The following is a 13767-nucleotide window of genomic DNA, read 5'->3' as shown; positions in this document are numbered from 1 at the left end:
TCTCTCTGCACAGCCAGGCTGTGTGTGGCTGAGATGATTTCTGTGGTACATCTTGGCCAGAACAACATCCTGGCCAGATAATAAAGTAACGCCTTGACACTCTGACATTAAAATGGTGTTGGAGGGTTTCTGTGGTTTTGTGAGATGGTGTGACAACCTCAGAGCACTGGGTGCCACAGCCAGTCATTGCTTGGCCACCTCCTGGTTTGGACACCTGCAAACCTCCCTGGGCAGCTCCTGCCAAGGCCTGACCATCCTTTCCATGCAGAAATTCCTCCTGATGTCCAACCTGAGCCTCCCTTGGCACAGCTTGAGGCTGGATGGGAAAACCAGAGGATGGGAAAACCAGAGGGATCAGTGTGACATGTGGGGACAAATGTGGCTGAGACATCACTGAACTAATTTTGGCTGTTATCCTTTATACAGAAAGCCATTCTCCTGCGTTGTTTGGGATTCCCAAGGCCAGGTTGGACAGGGCTGGGAGCAGCCTGGGACAGTGAAGGTGTCCCTGCCATGGCAGGGTGGATGGGATGAGCTTTAAGCTCCTTTCCAACCCTAACCATCCCAGAGCTCTTTGCCAACTCCACAGTCCCAAAGCCTTTTCCAACCTCACCCACCCTGTGATGTGAGGGATGGATCCTTCACTCCATGTGGCTGTCGTGACCTAAACCCCAAAACCAGCAGTTCTCCCTGCTGCCCTTCCCTCACACACCCCACAATCCATCCGAATCCTCCTGCTTTCCCCACACACTCCATCCGGATCCTCCTGCTCCCCTCACAGATCCCATCTGGATCCTCCTGCTCTCCTCACACCCCACTGTCACTGTTGAGCTGCTAGCAGAGAAAGAGACTTGAGTTTTCAGTGTGATAAGAAAGAGAGAGACTTTATTATTTTGATTTCAATATATATTTAGACTTTTCAGAGGTCACCTAGGATTGGTCAGTTAGAAACTTTCCCCTAGGCCTGACTGGCCAGGCCTGAACTGTCCAAATCTCGAGACACTGTTTTAAAAACATCCAAACTTTATCTTTGTTAATAAAACACAAGAAGATGTTCTCACGGAAAAGACCTGTGCTAGCTACACCCCACAGACTCCATCCGGATCCTCCTGCTCCCCTCACAGATCCCATCCGGATCCTCCTGCTCCCCTCACACCAAACAATCCATCCGAATCCTCCTGCTTTCCCCACAGATCCCATCCGGATCCTCCTGCTCCCCTCAAACCCCACAGACTCCATCCGGATCCTCCTGCTCTCCTCACACCCAACAATCCATCCGGATCCTCCTGCTCTCCTCACACCTCAAACATTCCATCCGGATCCTTCTGCTCCCCTCAAACCCCACACACTCCATCCGGCTCCTCCTGCTCTCCCCACAGACTCCATCCGGATCCTCCTGCTCCCCTCACACCCAACACTCCATCCGGATCCTCCTGCTCTCCTCACACATTCCATCCGGATCTTCCTGCCCTTCCCTCCTCACACCCCACAGATCCCATCCGGATCCTCCTGCTCCCCTCACACCCCAAACCCGCCCAAAATCTCTGTCGCAAAGCCGGCCGCGCTTGGCGGCGCTTCCCGGCAGGCGGCGGCGCTTGGCGGCGGGCGGGAGCGGCGGCGGTGCCGAGCCGGGAACGGGAACGGGCCTGGAACGGGCCTGGAACGGGCCTGGAACGGGCCTGACCGGCACCGCAGCGGGACACCATGAAGCTAACCACCCAGGCTTACTGCAAGATGGTCCTGCACGGCGCCAAGTACCCGCACTGCGCCGTCAACGGGCTGCTGGTGGCGGAGCGGCCGCCGGCGCCGCGGCCGCCGCAGCCCGCGCTGTTCGTGGATTGCATCCCGCTCTTCCACGGCACGCTGGCGCTCGCTCCCATGCTGGAGGTGGCCCTGACCCTGGTGAGGCGCTGCCGCGGGGCTGGCGGAGCTGGTGGCAGGGCTGGGGGTTGTGGGCAGCGCGGGATGTGGAGATGCTGGGTCTGGAGTGCGCAGGGAGGTGATCCAGGGGTGGAAAACTGTGCTGGGAGCCAGGCTGGGAGAGCTGGGGTGTTCAGCTGGAGAAGAGACACTCCAGGGAGAGCTCAGAGCTCCTGCCAGGGCCTAAAGGAGCTGCAGGAGAGCTGGAGAGGGACTGGGGACAAGGGATGGAGGGACAGGACACAGGGAATGGCTTCCCACTGCCAGAGGGCAGGGATGGATGGGATATTGGGAAGGAATTGTTCCCTGTGAGGGTGGGCAGGCCCTGGGATGGAATTCCCAGAGAAGCTGTGATGCCCCTGGATCCCTGGCAGTGTCCAAAGCCAGGCTGGACAGGGCTTGGAGCAACCTGGGACAGTGGAAGGTGTCCCTTTCACAAGATGATTTTTAAAGTCCTCTCCAACCCAAACCATTCCCTGATTCCATGTTTATATGATTATGAGCAAAGGAAAATCCGTCCCTTTTTGATATCATTAAAAATAACTGATTTCTGGTTCCTCCAGCCTCCTTGGCTTTAATGTTTCCTCCATTCTTATTCATCCATAAAAGGTTTCATTTGTAAATAAATTTCAGTTGTTTGTAAATAAATTCCTGTTTTCTCCATGATGCCATGGGAATGTTGACATCTTTGAGAAGCCTGGAAATGGTGAAATGCAGGCAGAGGTACAGAGACAAGACCTGAGCCTGAGCTCTGACCATTTGGTTTTGCCATGGAACACACAAAATAGATAATTTAAACATATTTACAGCACTGTAGGAGTAGCAGAGCACTGTGTGTTTTCATTAAATTGCCATTAAATGTCTTTCCACAGGGTTTGTGGCAGTGAACTTTGGCAAACTTTAGGCCTTCAGTGCAGCTTCTTAGTGTAGATCTTGCAGCAGGATGAGATTTTTAGGAAATAAATCCTGTTTCTTGCAACATCTGCAGGGAGAAAATTATCCTGGAGGCAAAGCAGTGGCAGAATTTTATTTATTTACTCTCAGTTTTTGTGCAAACAGGTAAAGATTGGAAGTTTCTAGTGTTTCCCACATTAATTAGGATTTGCTACAGCTCTGTGTGGTTCACAGCCGCTCCTGTGATCCTTTAAAACACAGAATTTTACAAGAGCTCAGGGCCTTTGGCTGCTGTTCTGGGTTTAAACAAAGGCAAAGGTGTCAATAAATCCTGTCAGAGCAGCTGTGAAAATTGGATTTTCCCGTGGAAAGGCTTGAAAGGAGGTGATTCCCCATCTTCTGTACAACGTGACGTGTGGATCCTGAATAAATCAGGGAGATCAGGGTGGTTAAACTCCATTTTTGTAGCCAAGCAGCTTCGTGTCTGAAGGATTTCCCAGCTCTGGTGGGATTTAATGGGATCTGGTTCTTTTCCAGTTCAATTCTTGCTGGTGAATTCTTGATTCTCTCGGTGGAGGGTGGCACTGTGGGAGAAGTTTTAGAACCAACCCCATGAGTTTCACCTCCTCCTCCTCCCTGCCCTGAGTCATCCCAGGGCATGAAATGGGAGGAGAAAACTCCAAATTTAATCTGGAAATGAAGGAGGCACCCCCAAATTTTAGGTTTTTTTCTCCAAAACTTGCAGGGGTGCAAGGACTCAACAAACCCCAAACAAACAACCGAAGGTGGAGCTGTGCCAGGGGAGGTTTGGGTGGAACATTGGGAAAGGTTCTTCCCCCAGAGGGTGGTCAGGCACTGAATTCCCCAAGGAATGCTCACATTCCCAAGGCTGCCAGAGCTCCAGGAGCGTTTGGCACCCCCAGGGTGGGATTTTGGGGTGTCTGTGCAGAGCCAGGAGTTGCACTGATTCCCTTCAGCGTCTCTCCCAGCTCAGGATATTCCAGGATCCTCTGATTCCCTGAGGCTTGTCGCTCCGGAGGGCAGAGCAGAAGCTGCTGCGTTTAATTTGCACTTTGAAATCCCTTTCAAAGGCAGAGTCATTAAGAAAAAGCGAATTAAGTTTCACTTGAGCCTCCGAATTTCTCGGCTAATTGATGTGGTTTTACAACCACAGCTCGAAAAAGGAGAAACCAAGGAGCACTTCCCTCTCCTTCCCACGCCTGATTCCCCTCTGGAACAGCACTCAGCTCCTCCTCCTCCTCCTTTTTTTTTCCTCCTCCTCCTCTTCCCAGGGTTTTCCAGACCTCCAGGCACCCCCTTTGGTGGCTGCAACAAAGCAAAGCCACTTTGGATTTTTCCTTTGGCAGAGCTGGATGTGACTAAAAATACCAGGAGCTAATTGCTGTAGGATACCTGTGGTGACAGTGCTGTGCTTGGAAATTACAGCTGGAAACAGCTTTTTTTCCCAAACCAGATTATTTTTCCCCTTTTTCTTCTTCATTTTTTTTTAGGCAGAAGCAATTTTCAATGACCAGTTAGAAAAGTGAGAACTTAAAATCATTCTCTTGTTTCTTCCCGAAGCAATTTTTGGTACAGAACAAAAATGGATTTAGGTTTGAGGTTTTTTCATTTTTTAAATTGATGGACTTATTTTTAAATTATTATTATATTATTATTATTATTAATTTTACTGTCTGAGCTGCTGGCTCTAATGCCAAGCTTTCAAGCCACTAACAATTAAAACCAGAGTCCTAAGCCCTCCAAATGGGTTTGAAATTGAAACAGCAGCTCGAGCAGGGCTGCACAGCTTTTTTTATTTTATCACTTGAAATCCATGTCATCCCTTGGATTACTCACGTGGCTGTTTTGTTTGGTTGGTTCTGCAGTCTAATACTATCATTATTGCTGAAAATGAGATTGATTTGACTTGCAGGATGTGACAGGTCAGCGGCTGATGTATTTTTGGAGTCCTTTTTAATAGAGCTGGGAGGGGTTTTTTGAGGCCGTGCTCTCTAGGGACTGAAAAGGAAAATTCGAGCTGCTTTCTCCCCTTCTGTCTTCCAGAGCTTTGCATTTTGCTGACTTGATACTCTCAATTCTATGGAAAAACATCATATCTATATATATATGTTTAGATATATATAGATATCATATATATAGATAGATATTTTCAAAGACAGGCTCAGCAGGAGGAATTCAGATCCAGTTTAAAGCAGAAAGAACGGCGGTGTTAAAATTCAATTAATTAAAAAACAACAACCAGCAAAACTACCTGAGTTTTGCACTTGTGTGAATCAAAAGTTGTGTAAATTATATGCAAAAAATACATATGTTTAAGCATTTACATAGAGATCTTAAATAAGGAAGTGCTCTCAAAGGAAAAGAATTTGAAAAGCTGGTAAATGGGACAAACTTCTGCCTCACGTTTACCTTTCACCTCAAGCTTTATTTTCTGATGAAGGCCCAAAATGGTTACATCTGAACCTAGAAATCAAATCTTTCTGCAAGGGCAGAGCAGCCACACACCCAAGAGGAGAAGATTCTCTAAAGTCTCCTGTCAGGTGAACACTGACAGAAAATTGTCCCAATCACTGGTGGGTGAGACCCAAACCCTCTCCAGGCAGTGTTTAATTGTCCTGCCACTCGAATTTAGGCCAGGCTGTGACTCAGACAACTCCTTGCTCTTTTGCTCCATTTGGTTAACGTTTCCCATCATCCTCCAAATGCTCCATTGGGTTTCTCCATCCCAGCTCAATCCACCCAACAGACACAAATATGGATTTATTTAAAGTACCAAGCAGCAGAGATGTAACAACACTGGCTTTCTTACAGCACAGCCATGAGATTTCCTTAATCCTAAAATGCTTTGTTTGGGGTTTTTATTTTTTTTTTCTTTCCCCCCCCAAGGATTTATTGTTCCCATTGCTTTTCCAGATTGACTCCTGGTGCAAGGAGAACAGCTACGTGATAGCTGGATATTACCAGGCGAACGAACGCGTGAAAGATGCCAGGTGTGTTGGGCCAATATTTCCTTCTGTTTGCTCTTTTCGGCTGTACTTTGGACTCTGCCAGCAGCAATCATCCCCATAAATCAGGCGTGTTGATTCGCTCTGACAACTGTCAGCTGCTTCCACATTGTCTCCGTGGGGCTGCGGGATGTGGCCTTTTGGTCAGGTGCAGAAAGTCCAGGCTTTCCAGAATCCCTTCCTCTCCCGTGGCTGCTATAAAAGGCCACTCTTTGAACGGGTGCCAGCCACTTTTAATTGCAGTTGTCAGGGAAAAAGCCAAAATCTGCGGAGTGTTTGCTCGTGCAGTATGGATCTTGTAAAGGCTGACGACTCCCAGGGTCTTATGGAAAGTCAGGAGTGACCTAATTCTTTCTAAATTTCTTAATTATCTCTTGAGGTTTTTTTCAGAGCGTTTTTCTACGTGGTAAAGGGATGCTTTTGAGGTGGAAGCTGATGTCAGTCAAGCAGTGATATCTCTCACTTATCACTTCTTTGCCTCAGGATTAGTCATTTTTTTTTCCCTGCTGGCTGACTCAGATTACTCACTAAGCACTAAGGGACCTTCCTGTGGAGCCACAGTTAAATTTTAGATCTGTGTATTCTCTGTTTTCCCCTCTATCTATTGGACAAATTCAGGATTGGGACTAATGAGAATAAAACCAATTTATTTAAACTATTGTGCCACATTCCCTGGAAGTTTCCAAGGTTGGATGAGGCTTGGAACAACCTGGGATAGTGAAAGGTGTCCCATGGATGAGGCTGGAATGAGAGGATCTTCAAGGTCTCTCCCAACCCAAATCATTCCATGATGATCTCATTCCAGTTATTTGTTAATGTGTATTCAGACTCAGTTTTTAAAGTAACACTTGTTACTTCTAAGGTATCTAACAGGGATAAAGGCATTATTTGTCCTTTCCTCACAAAGGAAATAAATCTGCTGGACACATTTTTAAGGAGAAGATACAGTTTGTTCTCTTTGAGGTTTGAAAGAATATCACAGGCTTGATAGTTTTTTTTTAAATTTCCGTTTAATTTCTGAGGATAACTGGCACCACACAGAGATTGTCACCTTTGAAATGTGGTAAAGGTTTTCAAGGTTATCTGATTTTGGTAGAGAAACTGGACACATTTCAAGTGCAAACCAGGGGAAAAAACTCAGTTTCTCTTTCAAATGCCTGCCAGGGCAGAGTCTTTGGTCTGGGGGGGAGAAGATAGGAGGCCACAAAATGTTGATTCCATGTCATCCCAAAACCATTTCCTAAACCCAGCTGAGCTGCAGGTTGGGTGCTGCAGAGCTTCCTATCAGCTGTGCCATCAGCTCCTTATCTCCTTCCTGTTCTCCATCACCCAGAGCCACTCTCACATCTCCCTGAGCTCATTTCCTGCTGCTCTCAGCTGCAGCTCTGTGCCTCCCATCACTCAGTTCCTTTTCCCTTCTGCTCCAGCCCAAACCAGGTCGCAGAGAAAGTTGCCTCCCGGATTGCCGAGGGATTTACGGACACGGCGCTCATCATGGTAAAGAACTTCCTTCCCCTCACCCCTTCATGTTCTGCTGTTGGACCAGGGAAATGCTGTTCTCTGGGTCCTACAATGAGGAATTCATTCATTCAGTTTCTCTTCCCCTCCAGAATGCTCTGGGGAAGAGCTGCAGTGAGCAGTATGGTACAAAGTAAATCCACAGAGAGACTGTGGTGAGCTCTCTGCTACCTCAGAGGGACTGGAGGCCTTCTCTGGGTGTTCAGGCAGCAATTTCTGGCTCCAGCCCCCCAATTTCTGGCTCCAACCCCCTTGGGCAACCTAAATTCTTGTTTTTAATGTCACCAGTGGGGCTTTGCCTCCTCACTGCTGTGGTGAAAGACATTGGCACCTTAAATTTGACTGAGGGTAGAACAATAGATGGGTGTAAAATGCCCTGGTTTTACCAACTGATTTGGGGTTTATTTCATCTCCTGGGCTGCTGAGGAGGAGCCTGAGGTGGTGTTTGTGTTTCCCACCCCAGGTTGACAACACCAAGTTCACCATGGAGTGTGTGGAGCCTGCAATCCACGTGTACGAGCTGCACGAGAACAAGTGGAGGTGCAAGGACCCACACGTGTGAGTAAACTGGGAGTTTACTGGGGGTTGGGGAGTGGGGAAAAAGAGGTTTTCTACATGAGGGCAAAACTTTGTGGCTGAGTGACCCTGTGGGTGTAGCTGGCAGGGATTTTAAAGCTGTTTCTTTCAGTGAGAGGAACAGTTGGTTCCTACAGGCAGGCCATGGTATTCCCACCGTGTCCACACTGCACTGTGGGTTAATATCCCAGAGTTTTTTTGGTGATTCCTATTTATTCCTGGTTCTTTCCCATCCTAGTGACTTCTGTGAAGATTGGACTGAGGCCCAGAGGATCGCTGCATCCCTGTTGGACAGCAAATCCTACGAGACTCTGGTGGATTTCGATAATCACCTGGACGACATCCGGAACGACTGGACAAACCCGGAGATCAACAAAGCTGTGCTGCACCTGTGCTAGGAGGGATCCTCCTGACTAATCCATGGGCATTCCCACTCTGTACTGAAGAGAGAAAAAGTGCTATTTTTGAATGTAAATAGAGTTAATATTCAGTACCTGGTGTGGAAAGCTGACTGATTAAAGAGGAGTGGCCTGTCCCGTGGCACGGTGCTGTGTCGGTGGTGACATCCCCTGGAAGAGCTGCCAGCTGTCACTTCCAGCTGTCCTCGTGGACACCATCCCACTTGTAGTGAATGTTGCTATTCCTTGGAAACCAGAACTGCTTCTGCTTGGCCCCCACTGTTCCTGTTCCAAAGTTTTGACTTCAGCTTTTCTAATCTTTAGGGAGGTTACTTTTTAACGATTTATGGAAATACCTTTCCAAAAAAAATCAATCCTGTCCTCAGATGATGAGAGATTTTAAGGGCAAATAGATAACATGGGAGGTGAATGGTTTCTCCTGGCCTGGGTTGGAATTGTAACTCTCTTGGCACAGTAAAATTCAAACTGCTGAGGATGTTCCATGCTCATGTGTCACCTGTTTTGCAGTGCTTTAGCATGACACAGCTACAGAGAGTCTTTTAAAGCAGTATTCCCAAATAATCTGGTGATTCCTGCTCTCCGTGGGCTTGGCAAGCACAGTTACTGCTTGAATGTGTTAAACCCAAAGTAAATGATTTATAAAAAGGACTGGAAGCACACTGCTGAGTTTGAGTCTACAGTAGTGCAATACTTTACTAATTTCATGCATTCTGGGGGGTGGGTTAATCAGCAAATCTCATTTTCCACGTGGTATCCATTTAAGGAGGTCCAAAATATATCCCTCTGAGTTAAAGGCATCCAAGTGCATGGAATCAGGGAGCCTGGGTACAGTTTGGTTCAGCTTGCCTTGTCTTTCCCATTAATATTTATATCCAAGGAGAAGTTTCCTGGACAATGAAGCTTTTGTACCAGACTAGAAGAGCTCTTTGTAAACCCTTGTTGCCTCACTCCTCGTGCTTGTTTGCCCAACTGTAGTTAAACACAGCCTCAACCTGCAACAATCCCTCCAGATTTCCTTCTCTTCCTGCCCAGAAATGTTTTTGCAAGGAAGATCCAAATATCCGCAAAACAATCCGCCTGTCCCCAATCTTAGTGTCAAAATCACAGCAAAGTTTGGGTTGGAAGGGGCTTGGAGATCATCTCATTCCATGGGTTGTTCCAAACCCCATCCAACCTGGCCTTGTTTGAAAACACAGAAATTGGGATTGTCAAAACCTCTTGATTCAATCAGCCCAATTTTTACTCCTGGTCTTGGAGAGGGATGGATTAAGGCTAAAATCCCATTTCCAGCAGGGAATAGGACTCCAGGCTGTGGAGTTCCCTCCAGGCCAGATTCCACAAGGGCACGAGGTGAGGAGAGGAAGGTTTGGCCGATTTGTTTTTTACCTCCCTGCTGTGCTGGAGTGAGGTGTGATTACAAAGAGTTTGGCACCGAGTCAAGAACCTTCCCTAGGCTGAGTCAGGCCTGCAGGACAGGGAAGTGTTTTCACTTGTTGACTGAAAACATGCACTTCGCTCCCAAAAACAGCGAGATAACACATTCCAGTGGCTGCTCCACTCCACTTCTGGAGGAAAAGGTATCCTGGGAGCACCCAGGCTGCAGGAGGAGGACTTTGTACAAACACCCAGTGAAATCCAAGGCGTTGTTCCAGAGGCAAATTGTTATCTTAGCGAGATTCCTTGTGAGGGGTTGTCAGAAAGAGCTACTGTGTCTCCTGAGCCACAGGAAGAGTGTTTCTTGTTCTTTGTAGCAGATTCTCATAATCGAGCTTTGATCATATGCAAATTCAGGCTAATCCTGCTCCCCCTGTACGGCAAAGTGTCTCCTCAGTGTGTAACCTGCTGGAATATTCCCTGTGACTAACTCGGGACACACTTTCAGTGCTTTGTCTTCCCCTTTTTTATCTTCCCTGTGCTTTCAAATGAGGATTTTTTGCCACCAGCAGAAGCCCAGGCTGGCTTTAAGGGAAGAGGACAAGAGCTGCAGATCTTATCTCCCCTGGCCTATTTGCATTGAAGGCTGGACAAAAGCAGCAATTCCATAAATCCTGGCAGCCACCGTGGCTCTCCTGAAAGAATGAGGAAGCTGCAGGGCTCAGGGAAGGCTGTGTTCCCCTTTCCTGCTGATGTGCCCGGAGCAAATGCTGCTTTCCTGGCTGCTTGATCCGTTGGATTCAGCGCAGGAATTCAAGGTAATTCCTTTTTAAACTTCAGGGGGAGGAAATCTTGGGGAAGGCATCTCTTGCTGGAGTCGTCATGAGAGCTGGGATGACAGCGCTGGGAATGGGTGCCTTGCTCTTTGTTGGTTTGTTAGCAATTAATGACGTGCAGGATTGATCTTTTTTCTCTCTATCCACCAAAATTTGGAGATTTGGCATTTGCCTGACCAGGTGTTTTAACTGCCAGCTCTAGCTCATCCACACGAGCTGAAGCACTTGGAATCCCTCAATGGTCTGGGTTGGGAGGGACCTTAAAGATCATGTCATTCCACTCCTGCCATGGCAGGGACACATTCCACTGTCCCAGGATGCTCCAAGCCCTGTCCAGCCTGGCCTTGGAAACTCTCCAGTCCCTCTCCAGCTGTTCTGGAGCTCCTTTAGGCCCTGGAAGAGGCCCTGAGGTCTCTCTTTATCCTTCCCTTCTCCAGGTGAACACCCCCAGCTCTCCCAGCCTTGTAGAATTCTTTTTCTCCCACTCAACCCGATTTTTCGAAACAGTGACAAACATCCCCATGAACAGATGGCTGACAGGAGCCATGGAGTACCTGTTCCCAGGGAATCCCAGGTGCCATTTTCTCCCTGAGCTCATCACTCTGTGTGTATATGAGGATTTGTGGAAGTTTTTCCCCATCCAGCAAGCAAAGCAGCCTGCTGCTGGCATTTTCCCTCTCCCCATCTGCTCATGGGATGTTCCCTCCCCTAGGAGAGCGAGCAGAGATGTAACTCCTGCTCCTGGAGCTGATGTGGATTCGGGAGCAGGTGAGCAGTTCAGAGTTCACCTGGCACAGCTGGAGCCAGCAGCAGACAGATGTGCAGAGCCCACCCCAGCCGTGAGAGGCAGCTCCCTGCCCCCAAGAATTCCTCCTGCGAGTGGCAGGCGAAGCGAGGTGACAGTGACAAATGCAGGAAGCAATCCCGGGTCTCTCTGCTCGCTGGCTCCAGGCCTAATCGCTGCACTCCGCGATCTGGGAAGCGTCTGGAGATGCTGCTGGAGGAGGGCAGCGCCACGGGAGAGCGAGGCTAATGCTAATGGAGGAGGCTGTTAGCGGGGTGGGCTCGCGGTTGAGTGCAGCTTGGAAAATGGCCTCGAGGGGAAATGTGCTCGATTGGTGAGCTCTGCTTCTCGTTGGGGTGGAATTCAGCTCCTGGAGCTGAGCTAGAGCACCCACACGAGCTGGTCACTGTTGGGCTGGTCAAAGCTGCTCCATTCCCATCCTGCCCGGGCTCTGCTATTCCCAGCTAGAGTTCAGCACCTCATCCCGATTCACCACATCCCAATTCTGCTCCAAACCCCCTCCTTGCCTCCCCCAGCTCCCTGCCCAGCCCTCCCGCAGCCGGCAGCGCTGTGTGCCCAAGGATCCGCCGAGGACTTTATCGATTTCCCTTTTATTTTTTCTCCCTGTCGCTTTTAGACCACATTTTCACCCAGCCTTCTCCTCCGAAAGTACACCCCAGCTGCATCCCTTCCTTTTGCTTTCCCGTGGAAGGCGGCAGAGGAGGATTCGGAGAGGACGGAGCCGGGGGGCTGGCAGAGGGGGACTGCCGGAGCTGGGATGAGGGAAGCAGGGAATTCTGCTCTTAAAACCACCCGGTAGGTGGGCTGGGGCTGAGGGGTCACTCGGTGAGCGCTTCCAGGCAGCCCTGGCTGCAGCACTCGAGCTGGATGCGGGCAGGATCCGTGCCAGGCATGGCCCGCTCTGCGCACAGCCAGCCCGCCGCGGCCCGGGGAAACGGCGCAGCCCTTCCTAGAAATGCGCCCCGGAGCTTAAAAGATGGGCCTAATTGAAAAAAAACAACTCTCTCGAGGTTGTAGCAGGGGATAAAAGGGAAAGCCGGGCCCAGATTAACCTGCAGCTCAGCGAGCCGGGAAGCGCGGCAGCCGTGGCCAGCTCCCTGAGCCAATTCCCGGCCGTGGCTTCCCGGCTGGATCCATGGTTTGTTCTGGATGCAGGAGAGCCCGGCACGCCCTGGGTCTGTGCCTCAGGTACGTGCTCGCTCCCCGCTCTGTTCCCAACCCCTCATCCCGGTGGATTTTCTCCGGGGACGCTTCCTGCCCACGCGGTTCCTGCCGCTTGCTCACTCCGCCGGTCCTGCCAAGAGCCCGAGCTTGGGGAACGCTGGAGCTGCTCCAGTTTCCCCGCAGCCTGCATCTTCAGCTGCCTCCTCGTGACATCCTCCTCCCTCCCCACGCCTGGCATCCCCTCCGCTACCTCTCGCCAGCCCCGGAGAACTGCTGATCCCTGGCAGGGAGTTTCTCTCCCCCTCCCAACACCGGTTGCCACTTCCAGCTCCAGCAAGCGCCAGGCAGGACCCCGCAGCCCCTTTTTGGGGCAATTCCAGAGCCAGGCTGGGATCATCCCTTTCCCCTGCAGGGATGGGGGCAGGAGGGGGACAGGTGGCCTCGCTGCTCCGTTAGCACAGAGCCAGGGTGACGTGTCACCTGCGTGAGCAGACCCTGGGACTCTGTGACCCAGAAAGCTGCTTCCTGCCGCTCCGTGCCGAAAGGAGCCCAGCTGGTGTTTGCAGGAGCAGCTCCCCGAAGGAGAGCACAGCCGCTCCGGGCTCTCCAGCCAAAGCTTGCCTTGTGGCCAGTGTTTGCTAAACACAGCTCTGTCCCTGCGGTTCCTCTGGCGCCTGAGAAGCGTCAGCGCTCGCTGCCCTTCCCCCGGAGGGAAGTTCAGAGGCTGCCTGCCCTCCATCCTCACCCCGACCCGTGCTTCAGCCCCTCCAGCCTCCTCTCCCTCCTCAGCAGGAGGCTTGGGAAGCACTGGGAGAAGAGCAGCCTGGCTACCAAAGGGACTGGAAACCAATCACTGACCACATCAGGGTGATGTGGTCACCCTGAGCATTGATGGTCAGGTGCTGGCCAGCTCTGGAGGGACAATCTTTTTTGATTTATATGCATTTTTTACCTGACTCCTGAATTTTGCAGCTGAACGGGTAAAAAAAAAAATCACATAAATCAGTTAATTTGTTGGTTTTCTGGGAAAAAAAAAAAGAAAAAAAAAGAAAAAGTTAAAAAACAGGAGTTGTGGGTTGCAAACATCTCTGCCCAGCACTGTGCCTGCAATCCCTGGGGAGTGAAGGTGGCTCCATACCCACCCATCCCCTCAGCTCATCCTCTTCCTCCCCCTGGCCAGCTGGCTCTTGGTGGGCTCTGGTCACTCGCCCTGATGTGACACTCAGCAAGTCACA

The 13767-nt window shown here is 50.1% G+C and overlaps 1 protein-coding gene across 1 annotated transcript; it reads left to right on the top strand.

The window, feature by feature from the left end:
* The first annotated feature begins 1658 nt into the window (after positions 1–1658).
* Positions 1659–9012, top strand: EMC8 (ER membrane protein complex subunit 8). The gene is made up of 5 exons (XM_085071411.1): positions 1659–1902; positions 5749–5825; positions 7268–7337; positions 7822–7916; positions 8173–9012. Exons 1-5 carry the CDS (start codon positions 1705–1707, stop codon positions 8330–8332), a joined length of 600 nt encoding a protein of 199 aa, XP_084927537.1. The 5' UTR covers positions 1659–1704; the 3' UTR covers positions 8333–9012.
* The last annotated feature ends 4755 nt before the right edge of the window (positions 9013–13767 follow it).

This window comes from Lichenostomus cassidix, chromosome 11 (assembly GCF_008360975.1).
Source record: "Lichenostomus cassidix isolate B80296 chromosome 11, HeHo_3.0, whole genome shotgun sequence".
Taxonomy (NCBI): Eukaryota; Metazoa; Chordata; class Aves; order Passeriformes; family Meliphagidae; genus Lichenostomus; species Lichenostomus cassidix.
Note: the sequence above shows the minus strand (reverse complement) of the source record. Positions and strands in the feature narration are given on the sequence as shown.

Excerpts from the sequence above, each read along its gene's own strand:
- EMC8 (XM_085071411.1), top strand. The coding sequence starts at position 1,705 with ATGAAGCTAACCACCCAGGCTTACTGCAAGATGGTCCTGCACGGCGCC. Across the intron at positions 1,903-5,748 it reads TGGAGGTGGCCCTGACCCTG|ATTGACTCCTGGTGCAAGGA; the intron begins GTGAGGCGCTGC and ends TTGCTTTTCCAG. Across the intron at positions 5,826-7,267 it reads GAACGCGTGAAAGATGCCAG|CCCAAACCAGGTCGCAGAGA; the intron begins GTGTGTTGGGCC and ends CTTCTGCTCCAG.